We start from the raw sequence: 15167 nt of genomic DNA on the forward strand, positions 1-15167 counted from the left end.
AATAAATCATTAACAATAAATGAAGAAGAAAATGAAAAAAAATAAAATATATATATATATAGATAAAAATATTTGATCTCGTAACATAAGTTTTTAGGATGATTATGTTTAATGACTTTGTGTTGCCAAAATTGAATTTTTAATTAATCAAATGATAATATAAATAAACACGCGTAAAATTGATTGAATAAAATAAAAGAGAAAAGAATATTATGTAAGATTACATATATTATAAATATTATCAAAAACTAAATATTCTCTATTCATATAAAATATAAAAAGAAAAAAATATAAATGAATTCGAATAATCTATTCAAAAAATTAAATGCATGCAAAATAATTAAAAAATAATCGTTATTTAGAAAAGTCTAAATAAAAAATTAAAAGAGAGAACGGTTGTTAATTTAAATCTAAATTAAAATTTTATTTTGAAAATAGAGTTAAAAATAAATAAATAAAAAGAAAAGGGCTAGATCAACGCCTGCCAAGGCTGGCTCGCATATATGGGCCCATATATTATTTTTGTTGATAAATAGAGCAAAAAATATATCATCCACCTTAATTTTATGAGGAAAGAAAGAGTCGGACGATGCACGTTTAACTATCCCTAGATTCCATCCATAATCAGAAAATCAAAATTGAAGTTGTTTTTCACTCCAAAACTTATTGTCAACCTATGTTTTAGCCAAAACACTATAGAAATCTTGTTAACCAATATATGACCTCAAAAACCCTAAAAAAACCACCCGAAAACCCGAAATCAATTGGAAAACCAAAAAATTTTCTAAGCTCAAATTTGTTTTTTTAAGCACTTTCAATGTAAAACAATACATAAGTGAAACTTCACTTATCATATAGAACTATTTGACACAAAAATATACTGTTTTGGTAGTCAAAATCAGTATCAACATCATTTTTCTCTTTTTATTGTCAAAATCTAATGAATTTCTCTCTCTTCTCTTAAACCAGGGACTAAAAAAAAGTTTTGGATCAAAATTATTGTTTTATGAAATTTCAAAGATTTGAGGGACCCAATTCTTATAATTAGTAAATAACAAGGACTAATGTGAGCATTTAGCAAAAACATTTCTAAAATATTATTTTAGTCCTCTTATCTTTCAATTTTGCTATTTGTTAACAATTTTAGCCAGATTCGCCTTCAATCAAACCCTCATGAGGCAAGATTAAAAGGAAAAAAAAAAAAGGAATTCATGGGCACGGTAAATTCATTGTGCCCATGAATCTCAGTTTATAACAGAGTTATCAATTTCATTCTGCTCCATCTGGAATACCTAGTATATCTCGTTCTAGTTTAAAAAAAATAAACAAACCGAAAACAGATTTCTTCTCGCTCAGAATCTCAACTTATTCTATACATTTTTCACAAATTCTAGTTGAAATGTTCTGGTTTTGTTCTGACTATTCCGTTCTAGCCAAATGATGTTTTCTTTTTTAAAAACAATATCTAGTTTTATGATATCAATCATACTTCTCAATCCAACCTTTTATCAAGTTAGAATCTTACGAGAAGTCTTCTAACATATTGTTATATCTCAAGTTAAATTTTTAGGGCAATCAGAGTTTAGAAATGACCTGTGAGACTGCCGATGATATTTTCATAATTTTGTTCAAATTTGTAATTTTATTTCGAAAATGTCATTTTTTGTGTTTTTTTTATTGATTTTTTTTAATTTCATCATTCAACAATAGATTTATTTTGAAAATTGAGTTTTATAATTTATTTTAATTTGTTTTATTTGAGGTTATTGTGGTCTCATGATCCAGATCATGAATTTAAAAGGTTAACTAAGGTTAACCAAGGTTAACCTGATTTGATCAATATGTTATCATTTCTATATTTTTTTAAAAAAAATATTTCATCTTGAATTTTTTTGAATCGAATTATAATTTTACCAATTGTCTAATTTGTTTTTGAATTCGGTCATATTAATTCAACTCTCACTTTTTTATTTATATTTGAAATTTAAATTTTATACACACACACAACTCCAAAACAGCACCTCAAAAACTGCATGCCAGAACACTCCAAAATCCGTTCCAATTGAAAAAAACATAACGTAAAATGATATGGAATGACAACCTTGATTAACAGTGCATTGGAAACAATTTTTCCCCATTTATTAAAAAAAATAGTAAAATAATTAAAAGCTAAAAACGACAGCTTTAGAGCATCTCCAACAGAGCAGCCAAATGGAAAGCCAAACCTCATTTGCCTTTTATTTCTTCATTATTTGCATTCCAACTGAAGAGCTAATCAAATAGCCAAAATGGTTATTTGTGCTCTTAACAGCCATTTCTACATTTAACTGTAGAAATGGCCAAAATGGCCAATGGCTATTTTTATAGCCGTTGGCCAACAACTTTTTTTTTTTAAAATATAGAAATTTTTTTCTATAAATACATGAAGAAAAAACTTGTAGTTTTAAATTTTTGTATTGTGCCTCACCCTTCTCTCAAATTTTAAAAAAACAAGAATCAATTATTCTCCGGTTAATTATTAACATCAGTTGTGTTAATTAGCTGAAATTAAAAGGTATGCTTGTTTAAAAGCTTTTTCTATTTTCATTTTTATATCTCTTGATTTTTTAGACATTTTGTTGTTAATTTAATATTTGTGATGAGTTTTATTTCTTTATTATTTTATGTTTTTAATATGGGTTAAGGAAGATAATTTTTATTTATGTTGTTATCTTTGATAAAATTGAGAGGAATTAATAATGGTAGTTGATATTGATAAAAAGATAGAGTTACATATTTAAAATTTATTTTTGATTGTCTGTTTTAATTTGAGGTCAATTATATTTTGTCTTCTTAAAAATACAATTAAACCAGTATATCGATTCTCTTTTAGTTCCAAAAAATGGTCAAATTGTTATGTTAGAACAAGTAGAAGGCAATGCTTATTATTAATTCGCATGTATGAAAACTATAAAATTGCTAGACATTGAATGTGAGCTTCTTTTACACTCTCTTATAAGGTTTTAACTTGAGTTTTTTTTTTTTTTTAATGTAGATGGATTCAAATTTTCCAAGCTCTTTTACCAACTTTCTTATGAGTGAGTCAGATGATATTCTCTCTCAACCAAGTGATTCTAATCAATTAATTGATGACTTAACATGCTCGAATTTAAATGTCCATTCGGCAAAAAAATCACAAAGAAGTAAAAATTTCTCACCAGATGATGATTGTTTACTTGTCTCTGGATGGCTAAATACAAGCAAGGATCCAATTACAGGAGTTGATCAACAAACAAAACAGTTATGGGCTCGTGTACATGCTTACTTTGTAGAGAATGGAGGAAACTTGAATAATCGTTCACAAATAAGCATCTTAAGTAGATGGCAAGAAATAAATAGAGAAGTCGGTAAATTTGTTGGATTTGTTACTCAAATTGAAAATCGTCAGCAAAGTGGAATGACCGAAGAATCAAGGGTAATGTTAGTATTCATTTCTATGTTGAATTGTTTAACATATATTTTAACATTATTTAATTAATTTATTTTTTTACCAGATTAATGATGCTCGGCAAATATATGCTTCTTGCGTTGGCAAACGATTTCAACTAGAACATTGTTGGGTTATCTTAAGAAAAGAACTCAAATGGCAATTTGAGCGTGGAAGTCAACATCAAAGGTTAAACAAGAAACAAAAAGGTCATGTCAATACAAGTCCGGCTTCATCAACTCCATCTACCCCTGATTCTGTTAGTTTAGGAGAAGATAGTGAACCATTGATTTATCAAGATAGACCAATCGGTCAGAAGACTGCAAAGGAACGACTTAAACATAGACAAGAAAAAGATAAAGTTAGGGATGCAACTGTAATGAATCTGTTACAACAATTCAGGGATACTCTAGTTGAAATTGAGGATCAGAAGAAACAAGACAGAAAAATTATGTTAGAGCAACAAGCCATGTTGATTCAACAAAGTCAAGAGAAACAAGAATTGGACAGGATTGAGAAAGAAGAAGAAATTATGAAAATGAATATTTCTAATTTAGATCCAATTTCTGCAGAGTATTTTTAAAATAGAAAGTTAAAAATTATGCAAAAGAGGGGTTTTGATTTTTAATTAACTTTGATTGATTTATTGTAATGTAATGTATTTTTAATTAAATATGTAGAAAATTCTTGGTTATTTTAAATACATTGTTATGAAATTGATATCAATTCGTAATACTTTTATGAATTTGAATTTACTTTTAAAAAATTAAATTTTTAACAATAATATATAAAACTTAAAATTAAAAATATTCATATAAATAAATTTTAAATTATATTTTTTAACTTTCATATTACTTCATTAATTTTATATTACTTTTATAAATTACTCATATTAATTATATAATTAATAACATCATAATTATATTATATATAAAATATCTAAATTAGTTATATAATTACATTAAAATTAATTTAACATGAAATATATTAAAATATAAATGGTTTTTCTAAATAGTTTTTTATTATTAGAATGTATATAATTCAAAAAGCTATATTTATACTATTTAAAAAAATATTTTTTTTATTTGACTTTTTAATATAGTATTTTTAACTGGAGATGCTCTTAGCTGGCGGCTGCTTGCTCTTCCTGGTTCGTTTTTGTTGGGCAATTGAAACATTAGGGTTTCTTCGGCAACCTGCGAATCAAACTCCCTATAGATTATCTTGGCGGAAAGAAAGAGGTAACTTTCTTGCATCACTTAAAGTGAAATTCAATCCAATCCAATCCAATCCAATCCCCATGTTTTATTTTCTCAGCAAATCCGTTCTTCAGTATGGGAGACACACTGCTGCAGTTTCACCCACCCACAAGCACTTTTCATTTCAACTCTCACCTTCAATTATCACTCTTAGATTCTTCATCTCAACCCTTGAAAATCCAAATAAACACTCATTTGCAGCCTCTTATCTCATAAACAAATTTGGGTTCTCTCCTGAATCTGCTCTTTCAGCTTCTAAACATCTCAATTTTACAACCACAGAGAAACCTGACTCTGTGATTCACATTTTCAAGCACTATGGTTTCTCTCAGGTTCAAACCTTAAAACTCGTTAAAAAATACCCACGAGTGCTTTCGTGCAACCCTGAGAAAACCCTTTTGCCTAAACTCGAGTTTTTCCACTCCAAAGGCATGTCAAACAATGACATTGCACGCATTTTATGTACATATCCTCATATTTTAGAAAGAAGCTTGGAAAACTGTATAACTCTTAATTTTAACTTCCTTGGCAATTTGCTTCAATCCAATGACAAGACAATTGCTGCTGCTAAAAGATACTCGCCTATTCTATATCATAAACCCGATAGATTCTTGAAACCTTGTATCGACATTTTGGAAGAGTATGGAGTCCCCCAAAAGCATATTGCTTCATTGGCTCACCGTTGGCCTAGATCTGTCATGATGTCTCCGAATTATCTGAGAAGAATTGTAGAGAAGGTGAGAAAAATGGGACTTGATCCTCTTAAGCCACAGTTTACTACGGCAGTGATGGTGATGAGTCTATTGCGCGAATCTGGGTGGGAAAGGAGGCTGGGTGTTTATAAGAGTTGGGGTTGGTCTGAGGAAGACGTTCATGCTGCTTTCATAAAGGAGCCTTGGTGCATGATGACATCAGATGATAAGATTATGGCAGTGATGGATTTTTTGGTCAACAACATGGATTGTGAGCCTTCATTTATTGTGAAAAACCCCTATCTTTTGAAGCCAGGCTTGAAGACAACATTCATACCAAGAGCTTCAGTTGTTCACTTTTTGTTATCGAAACAGTTGATTGAAACGAAGCCAAACTTGGTTACTCTGTTTTTGTGTTCTGAGAAGATGTTCCTTGAGAAATTCGTGTATCGTTTTGAAGAAGCCCCTCAGCTATTAAAGTTGTATGGAGATCAATCAAATCTTTCAAAATGACATGGAAATGTAACCATTTTGTGAATCGTTTTTCTCTCTCCAGATTTCGTTGGATACTGTAATGCAACTACAAGGGTAAGTTGACCTCAGTTTTTGGCTTCCTTATTCTTCAATTTCTCAATTGAAGCTCGATTTGAGTAATGTGGTATTTCATCGCTCTCTTATGCAACTCCACTGCTACATTTATTTTGGTGTCTTTTATAAGTGAGTTTGTTTACCAGCACAAAGGAAAAGATGATGGCTTCTGTTCTCTGGTGTCTTCCTGAGAAGACATGTGCATCCATTTCAAGCACATCAAAGTCATCCTGTAGTGGAATTGGTGTTGAAAAACACTACCTGTATGGTGAATTTTGAGCAGTCATGGAATGGTTGAGATTCAATATGCTAGAATGCAGATAGATTAAGGATTTTGAATTCAATGTTCCACATCTAAACTCAATCTCAGCATTCATTAGCAATTGCATCTGCCTATGATGCATTGCAGTAACGTTTACAGTATGTTAGATGTTGAAGGTACAAAAGACTAGGACCCTGGCTGTCTGCGTCTGCCTAGGGTCCTGCTCATTTTTTGTGTATCTGCATTATTATGTTCAACTTATTGAATCAGTCCCCACCACTCTATTGAAATAATTCTATTTTATTATTATTATTATTATTAACGTGGGTGTCTGGGCTACTTGCACGTACCTTAACTAATCCTACAGGTTCTGAAGTTAACGACCATGTAAGTTTCTAGTGGCCCTGAGAGGACTCGAATTCTTGACCATTGAAGAGTAAACCCAAGTTCTGAGCATTTTTACTGACCTCATTCACAGTGCTACTCTTAAATTCCCCATATATTTCCTTTATTTTTTTCCTTATTCTCCTGATGATTGTTGTGTGATGAGCTCCTTGTTACACAGTTTATCTGCTTTTCTATTGAAGATTGAGCATCATTTAAAGTGGTAGCATGTATTATTTTAATCTTAAATTTAACATTTCTCTGCTCTTATTGATGGTATGAATGGCGCAAAGCTACTCTAAGATTTGTTTTTCATTGGTAGCTACATGTCAATAAGTTAGAAAAAGACTAATCGAATGAAATTCTTGCTTGTGTCCTTGGATGATTAATAGAATGGTTTTGCCCGTTGAATAACACCCGACATATTTGGTTTGGCTGGTTTTCTGTTTTAAGGACAACTGCATCTGGCACAGTCACCTTAATATCTGCAGTAGTAGGAAGGGTCTTACTTGACATCAGGTTTTGCAGGTTCGAACACATTTTCTTGTCACCATGATGCCATTCTCTTCTCAGTTGTTAATGGGTGCCCTAGTCTGATGTGCTTTTCCTACAAGGTAGTCTGTGAGGCTATTGAATTTTCTTGCTTATGTGCTTGGGTGGTGAACTGAATTGGTTTGGCTGTTGAAAACTTCAGCTTATTTTGTTGAGCCAGAGCTAGGGAGGAGGATTTTGATTTCCTATCCTTGAAAACAAAGAAAAGAGAAGAGAACGGTTCTATTCTCAGTCCAAACTGAGACGGGAAGCATTTGCATTTCAAGTCTTTGCCATCAGTGGTCCTTTAACGAAACTACAAATAACCAATTGGATCAACAAATGCTTCTTCACGGACTATGGGAGTGACATGCGACTTAGTAGTTAGGACTTGAGATGTCCTAACTAAACTGAGAAGAAAAAAAAACTGACTAGAAATTTGAAAAAAAATAAATTTGGTATGGTTTGGTTTAACCAAATTAGAATTAAATATAAAAGATGTTTATAATATAGTTTTATAAGAATGAATATAAAAGATGTTCAATTTTTTTAAAGCTTGCTATTCATAATGTTAGTATACTTCTCTTGTCCTATGCTGTTAAGATTTGCTTTCTATTTTAAAAAACATGAATTTTATATTTTTTTTCTAATGTATAAAAGATAACATGTTCAGTGTTAGTGTTGGATGTATTTTACTTGTAACAAACTTTTATGATTACATTTATATATATTGTTTAGATAAATTTATATTTTTTCTACTCTTTTTTTCCTATTTCTGGTGATTATATTTATATATTTTGTGAGTATATGCAATTATCTTATTTATTTTAGTTGATTTAGTTATAAAAACCCCTTAAAATCCACTAAAAAAGGGATAGGTTTTGCATGTTTTTCTTTTTAAAAAAACTAAATTAAAACTAGTTATTTTGAACTAATTTCCGATTAAATCTGGTTATATATATATATATATATATATTTGGTTGATATTTTTTTATAAAAAGCCGAACGAAATTGAAAGTGTTCACTTCTATTTAAAAGTTGTTGAGATAAAATAATATCATATTTTGGCCAAGAGGGATCAAAATATTTAAATTAGTTCATCTCATTGTATTTGGATTATGATTGTTAAACTTTGTTAGGCTTGATATGGAACAACTCCTCATATAATTATTATGTGGGCACACAAGATAACTAATATTATACTATTTAGGTAGCATGACTTTTTCTTTTTTTTTCACAATCCTTGGGTGAATTCATTCAATAACACCTTCTTTTAACTACTCACATATTTTTTCAATCCAAGCTAACCATAGCAATTTTATTGTACAATATTGCTATAAAAGGGTTTAAAAGAGTAAGCATCACAAAACTATATTAATAATAAAAATAAATAATCATTATTTTCTTAACCCGATTTTGGATTTTCCCCTAAAATTATATTTTTTTTTTCAAAAATGAAAAAAATAAAGAAGCAATCAACAAATTTGTAAGAGTAGGGTGAGAAGGGTTTCAAACACATGGAGAAAACAAACTAAAGTTTTGAATAAAATTGGGAGCATAATTGTATCCCCATTGTACACAAAAAATGAGAGACAATACATATTTAAAGATAAAATTAAATAATTATCGATTGAATTTGCATAAAAATTAAGTTTAAGGATTTAATTAGACTTTTCTAGGGTCTATTTGATTTAATCATTGACCCAATTAAAGGATTAATGAAGTTTAAGAATTAATTTGGATCAAATTAAAAGATTTAATTAAGTGCAATGACCTAATTAGAGACTTTTAATGGGTCAAATTAATTTTATTAGGAATTTAATTGGTGAAAAAATAAGTTTGGAATCTTAACTTGGTATAATTAATAAAATTGAAATTCTAGATGACCAAATTTTATTTTTATAAGTCAATTAGTTGAAATTAAGGACAAAATTGTAAGTAAATCAAAGTTTAAGGATCAAATTAAATAAATTCACAACCAATGACCTTTTTAACTATAGGGAGTTAATTTGATTGAAAAAAAGAGTGAAATTTAAGAAATTAAAGATTAAATTGAAAATATTTTTTAGTTTTTAAAAAAACTGAAGTTGACTTATTGAAAAACAATTATTTAGTGATGTCTATGTTGACTTATTGAAAAAAACTGAAGTTGACTTATTGTAAACAATTCATTTTATTTATGAGCTGCATAGTCTCCATAATAAAACAAATGTCTTTTATGATTCCTCAAAGAGTATACAATAAGCTTGTCTTCTATTTGTTGCTCGGTAAAATCATGTGATTCAAATTATCTGAGTGTGTATAAATACTCAAAGATTATCAAGTACTAAATATAAGGAAATAGATCCATGCTCATATAAAAGAAAACTTTTCTAAATCACTCTCCTATACTTTTCATTATTCTCCTAGTATTCATTACTATATATTTTTTTTCATTTTACTAAATTAAATATTTCTCCTGTTCATCTAAAAGATTTGGCATTAAAAACTCAAACTAGATATTTCACCTTATTAAATAGCATTAAAAGCCCAAGTTGATATGAAATTTTCACAACTTCAAATATATAATAATAATAATAATAATAATAATAATAATAATAATAATAATAATAATTAATTAATTAATTAATTAAAAATAAGTAATAAGAATTAAAATTAAAAAATTACAAGAATTAAAATTAAAAAATAATTAATGTGGATAAAAATATTTTTAATTAAAAATATGTTAGAATAATATTTTATTAGGTTTTTTTACATTGACAAAACTATATTTTTAAAATAATGTTTGAGAAAGTAGTTGTGATAATTTTTTATAGTATTTTTTACTTTGAAATATATTAAAATAGTATTATTTTTTTAAAATCAGCATATTAAAATGGTTTAAAAATATAAAAAAATATTAGTTTAAAATAAAAAAAATATTTAAATTTTTTAAATATATTTTTAAAATATAAAAACGAACAGAACTAAACATAAAAGCTGGCCAGATCTGCCTGAAGCAGTGATTTGAAGGGCAATTAAAACATTAGGGTTTCCGGTGCAAGTTCAAGATTCGCTCTGCGAATCAACCTCCTTGTAGATTCTCTTGACGAAAAGAAAGAGTTAAACTTTCTTGCATCCCTCAATTCCCATGTTTTATTTCCTCTGCAAATCCCTTCTCCAACATGGGAGACACGCCGCCACACTTTCACCCACCCGCAAGCTCTTTTCATTTCAACACTCACCTTCGATTATTACTCTTAGATTCTTCTTCTCAACCCTCGCAAACCCAAATAAACAGTCATTTGCAGCCTCTTATCTCATAAACAAATTCGGGTTCTCTCCTGAATCTGCTCTTTCAGCTTCTAAACATCTCAGTTTTAAAACCCCAGATAACCCTGACTCAGTGATTCACATGTTCCAGCACTATGGTCTCTCTCAAGACCAAATCTTTAAACTCGTTAAAAAATACCCACGAGTGCTTTCGTGCAAACCTGAGAAAACCCTTTTGCCCAAACTCAAGTTTTTTCACTCTAAAGGCATGTCAGGCAATGACATTGCCCACATTTTATGTGCATATCCTTGTATTTTGAATAGAAGCTTGGAAAACCAAATAGTTCTTAATTTCAACTTCCTTGGCAATTTGCTTCAATCTAATGAAAAGACAATTGCTGCTGCTAAAAGATACTCGCCTATTCTCTATCATAAAATCGATACATTTTTGAAACCCTGTATCGACATTTTGGAAGAGTATGGAGTCCCCAAAAGGCATATTGCTACATTGGTTCACCGTTCTCCTAGGTCTGTCATGATGTCTCCGGATCGTTTGAGAAGCATCGCTGAGACGGTCAGAGAAATGGGATGTGATCCTCTTAAGCCACATTTTGCTACGGCAGTGATGGTGATGGGTCTATTGAGCAAATCTGGGTGGGAAAGGAGGTTGGGTGTTTATAAGAGTTGGGGTTGGTCCGAGGAAGACGTTCTTGCTGCTTTCATAAAGGAGCCTTGGTGCATGATGACATCAGATGATAAGATTATGGCAGTGATGGATTTTTTGGTCAACAACATGGATTGTGAGCCTTCATTTATTGTGAAAAACCCCTATCTTTTGAAGCCAGGCTTGAAGACAACATTTATACCAAGAGCTTCAGTTGCTCAGTTTTTGTTATCGAAACAGTTGATTAAAAGGAAGCCTAACTTGGTTACTCTGTTTTTGTGTTCTGAGAAGATGTTCCTTGAGAAGTTCGTGAATTGTTTTGATGAAGCCCCACAGCTATTGAAGCTGTATAACAAAAGAAATCAAATCTTTCAAAAATGAGAGGTAACGTGATAGTTGAAAATTGTTAAGATCATTGGTCCATTTTGGTTTTCCTTCCTGTTGTTGTACTTGATTTTATTGGATGCTTTCTTCCAAGCTGTACTCTGATGCATGGAATTCAATTTAAATTTCCTTGTTATCAGAAATTTTGGCTTCTCTCTTCTTTATTTTCTTGATTGGAGTTCAAACAATGCTTTGTTGTCTTGTATGCAATCTACTACTTTGTTTCACATAGTTTGCACATGTGATTTCTGTTTGCCTGCCACAAAGCAAAAGGCAGCTATTTCTATTATCTGGTGTTTTCTTAATCCGGCATATGGGTCCATTTAATGATGAGGTCATCTTCCTCTTCCACTTAGAATGCTGAAGTTATGTTGGAACAGCGAAATTTGATGGTTGGAAGGGACAACCGAGTCACTTTACATTGAAGTTTTATTTAATAGGCATGAGTGATTGTATGATAGAAATTCCACATGCTAGAGATAGACCTAGGCTTCTGAATCAAGAATAGTGCAGGTTTGTTAAATATTATGATATGGAAACACCTTACAAAACATTTCAGTCGGTGGTGGAATTCATTGGTCCATATCTAAAACTCAACCTCACTGTTTTTATTCCTTTATTTTTAAATATATCACCTAGTTTGAAAATTTTAACTGGTTGTTACTGAATTTAACATGTTTGAAAAATGAGACCCAACAACTTCACATTAGAAGCATTATAGCAATTTCAATACATACCGATTGCATTCTTCCTTTTGGATGTTTAAAGTATAGATGAATTGTCGATGGCTGTTATTGTGTGCACAGGCAGATGGACATGCACATTCTTGTATTTCCATCCTATCAATTTGCACCAGTCTCTACCACTTAAATACTTGGAATTTGTTGTGGTTTTCTTTTTGATGGAATGAGAATCAGATATTCAGCTTTTCTCCAAATTCGTGAAGAAAGAAAAGGGTGAGAGTTTTCACCGCTAGAACCAACTAGTCATAGTTCTATTTATGATATGGCTGTAATGAAATTTTCCTTTTTCCTTTCCAAAGAATGTTTCTGTTTGGTTGAATATTGTTTGAAGGAGCAGCATATAGAAATTTAATCTTAATTTTTAATGCCTCTTGTCCTCGTTGATTGTATTCTTGCAGTAATCCATGCTGAGGTTTCTTCATCATCAATGGCTTCAAGTTGAAACGTAGTAAAAGAAAATCTTACTTGACGAGATTTTCTGGCATGCGTGCTTTGATGGTGAATTCAATTGGTATAGCTGTTGAGCTAAGAGGTGAGACTTGTACCTAGGGCTTCAATAGTACCATTTCTGTTAATTGGTATAGCTGTTGAGCTAAGAGGTGAGACCTGTACCTAGGGCTTCAATAGTACCATTTCTGTTATCAGATAGTTTGATTGACGAGCTTCCCAAATTGGTTGTTCTGTTTAAATATTTTGAGAAGCTCCTTGAGAAGTTTGTAATTGTTTTGATGAAGCTCATCAGCTATTCAAGCTATATATAGAGAAAAATAAGTCTTTCAAAATGACATGGAAATCTAGTAGTTGAAAACTTTTCAGTTTACGACTCCATGATGGTTTAACTTCTTGTTGTGTTACTCCATTTTGTTGGATACAAGAACGTACCATGATTCTGTAATGCAGCCCCAAGGGTAAATCAATCTAAATTTCTGCCACCTTTTGGCTTCTATCATTGTCATTTCTCTATTGAAGCTTGAGCTCGATTCTGCTGTGCTTGCTTGCTTGTTAGGTATTCAACTCTACTACTTTGTTTCATTTTGTTTCTGTTTTAAGTTTTATTTTGTTTGCTCCACCGCAAAAAGAAGTGGTTTCCACTCTGGTATTTTCTGGAGAAGGTATATGAATCAATTTAATGATGATATCAACTTCCTTTTTTACTAAGAATGCTGAAGTTATGTTACAATATTTGAACTTGGAAGGTAGAGTCAATGTATGTTGAAAGTTGATTAACTAGGCATGAATCATTGAATGATTGGAATTGCATACCTAATGCTGGAACCAAGAAGTCTGAAACTAGCATAGAGCAAACATAAGTTCAACCCCATGAAATGGAAGCACCTAATAACATTGACCTCAGTTGAATTCGTTGGTTAATATAAAAAACATGATCACACTGTTGTGTTTTTCCTTGAATCACCTAGTCTGAGAATTGCTAATTGCTCCTGCTTTTTAACTTCAAAGAACATGATGAGCTCAGCAAGCCATAGTTCTATCCTGCTCTGTTGAGGATTGAGAATACAAGTTTTTGATCCCAATTTTAGCATCCTCATGCTCTCATTGATTGTGCTGTTTGTTGGCAACAAAGCTGTAGAGAGTTTTGCTCATCATTGATAGCTACACTTTAGAATGTAAAGAAAGAATTAACCAAGATGAATCTTTTCTCGTATGTGTGCTTGGGTTATGTATGGTGAATTGAACAGGTATGTGTGCTTGGATTATGGATGGTGAATTGAACAGGTAAGTGTTCTGAATAACACCTCCATATTTGGTTGAGCCATACTTTGTTTTTAAAACCACTTGGATAGCACATATTGCCCGCAGAAAGAATGTGTAATGCAACATTTACGTTGTCTCAAGTAAAAATCGTCATTTTAAATTAAAATTGTTTATATATATATATATATATATTTTTTTTTTAAATTGATATTTTTATATTTCTAGATTATTTTGATATGTTGATGTTAAAAATAATTTTTAAAAATAAAAATAATTTCAGTTTAATATATTTTCAAATAAAAAATATTTTTAAAAATAATATGCTTCATAGCTAGCTTTATTTTATCACTGCCAGGCTCCCTTTAATTTGGTATTTTTGCAGCAGATAATCCTTTGAATATGGATACAAGCTTATCATGTTTCGTGTTATAGAAAGTGACCAAAAGAAAGAAAAATAAAGTTGTAATATTACATTTGATTTAAAAGACATTTCGCGTGTGAATCTGATTATTTATCAATCATACGGTAGCATAAATTGACATCGCTGAAATAAAAAATAAAAAAAAAAAGATTAGAAAATTATATTGAGATAGTTGTTTAATTCTTTCAACAAAAAACTTAAAATTAAAGTTGGATTTATTTTATTCAAGATTTTTTTTTAACTGTAAAATAAATCATGATGGTATCTCCAGCATTATCCTGTTTCTTGTTGTTTCTCTTCCAAGTCTACATCTGTTAAATTAAATTTATAGTCTTCACATGTTTCTCTTCCAGCATTATCATGTAAAATAGGTTTTTTCTTCTTGAAATTTTTTTTTTCAATCTATTTTTTTTATTTAAAACATTTAGAAAATATCTTAAAAATCTTATTAAATAAATTCATAACCTCTAAAAATAAAAACAAATTTAGCCAAAACCCAAGATTCGGAGTTTGGATCTCTTTTGAAGGTTCAAACACCTAATTTGAATTTTCCTTGTTATATGAAATTGTTTAATATAAAAATTAATTATTTTGATGATCAAAATCATCGTAATGATAACCTTCTTTTTCTAGACCGTAATTCGGTGAGCTTCTTTCTCTCTTCAAGTAGAAAAATAATTGAAAAAATAATGAAAACAAAATTTGATAAAAATCAAGTTTTTTGAATTTGAAGAGACCACTCAGCTAATAGATTAAAAAAATGGAGGGCAAAAATGTATTTTTAAATAATTCTCAAAAACCATCAATG

At 30.2% G+C, this 15167-nt stretch overlaps 2 protein-coding genes across 6 annotated transcripts; both read left to right on the forward strand.

Annotated features, from left to right (window-relative positions):
* Positions 1 to 4592: 4592 nt before the first annotated feature.
* Positions 4593 to 7797, forward strand: LOC118050964 (transcription termination factor MTERF8, chloroplastic). Of its 4 annotated transcripts, none has more exons than XR_012168009.1 (3): positions 4593 to 6005; positions 7171 to 7265; positions 7346 to 7796. XR_012168009.1 is itself a non-coding variant. In XM_035061452.2 (1 exon), the coding sequence occupies exon 1, from the start codon at positions 4767 to 4769 to the stop codon at positions 5928 to 5930; it is 1164 nt and encodes a 387-aa protein (XP_034917343.1). In that variant the 5' UTR covers positions 4593 to 4766; the 3' UTR covers positions 5931 to 6560. The 4 variants fall into 4 exon arrangements, 1 of the variants encoding a protein (XP_034917343.1); XR_004687964.2 differs by having other exon boundaries at positions 7180 to 7265; XR_004687965.2 differs by having other exon boundaries at positions 7171 to 7797.
* Positions 7798 to 10168: 2371 nt separating this feature from the next.
* LOC118050928 (transcription termination factor MTERF8, chloroplastic) lies at positions 10169 to 13174 on the forward strand. Of its 2 annotated transcripts, XR_004687947.2 has the most exons (3): positions 10169 to 11482; positions 12289 to 12438; positions 12624 to 13174. XR_004687947.2 is itself a non-coding variant. In XM_035061394.2 (2 exons), exon 1 carries the CDS (start codon positions 10313 to 10315, stop codon positions 11477 to 11479), a length of 1167 nt encoding a protein of 388 aa, XP_034917285.1. In that variant the 5' UTR covers positions 10169 to 10312; the 3' UTR covers positions 11480 to 11482; positions 12624 to 13174. The 2 variants fall into 2 exon arrangements, 1 of the variants encoding a protein (XP_034917285.1); XM_035061394.2 differs by lacking the exon at positions 12289 to 12438.
* Positions 13175 to 15167: the final 1993 nt, after the last annotated feature.

Source organism: Populus alba, chromosome 15, assembly GCF_005239225.2.
Source record: "Populus alba chromosome 15, ASM523922v2, whole genome shotgun sequence".
Taxonomy (NCBI): domain Eukaryota; kingdom Viridiplantae; phylum Streptophyta; class Magnoliopsida; order Malpighiales; family Salicaceae; genus Populus; species Populus alba.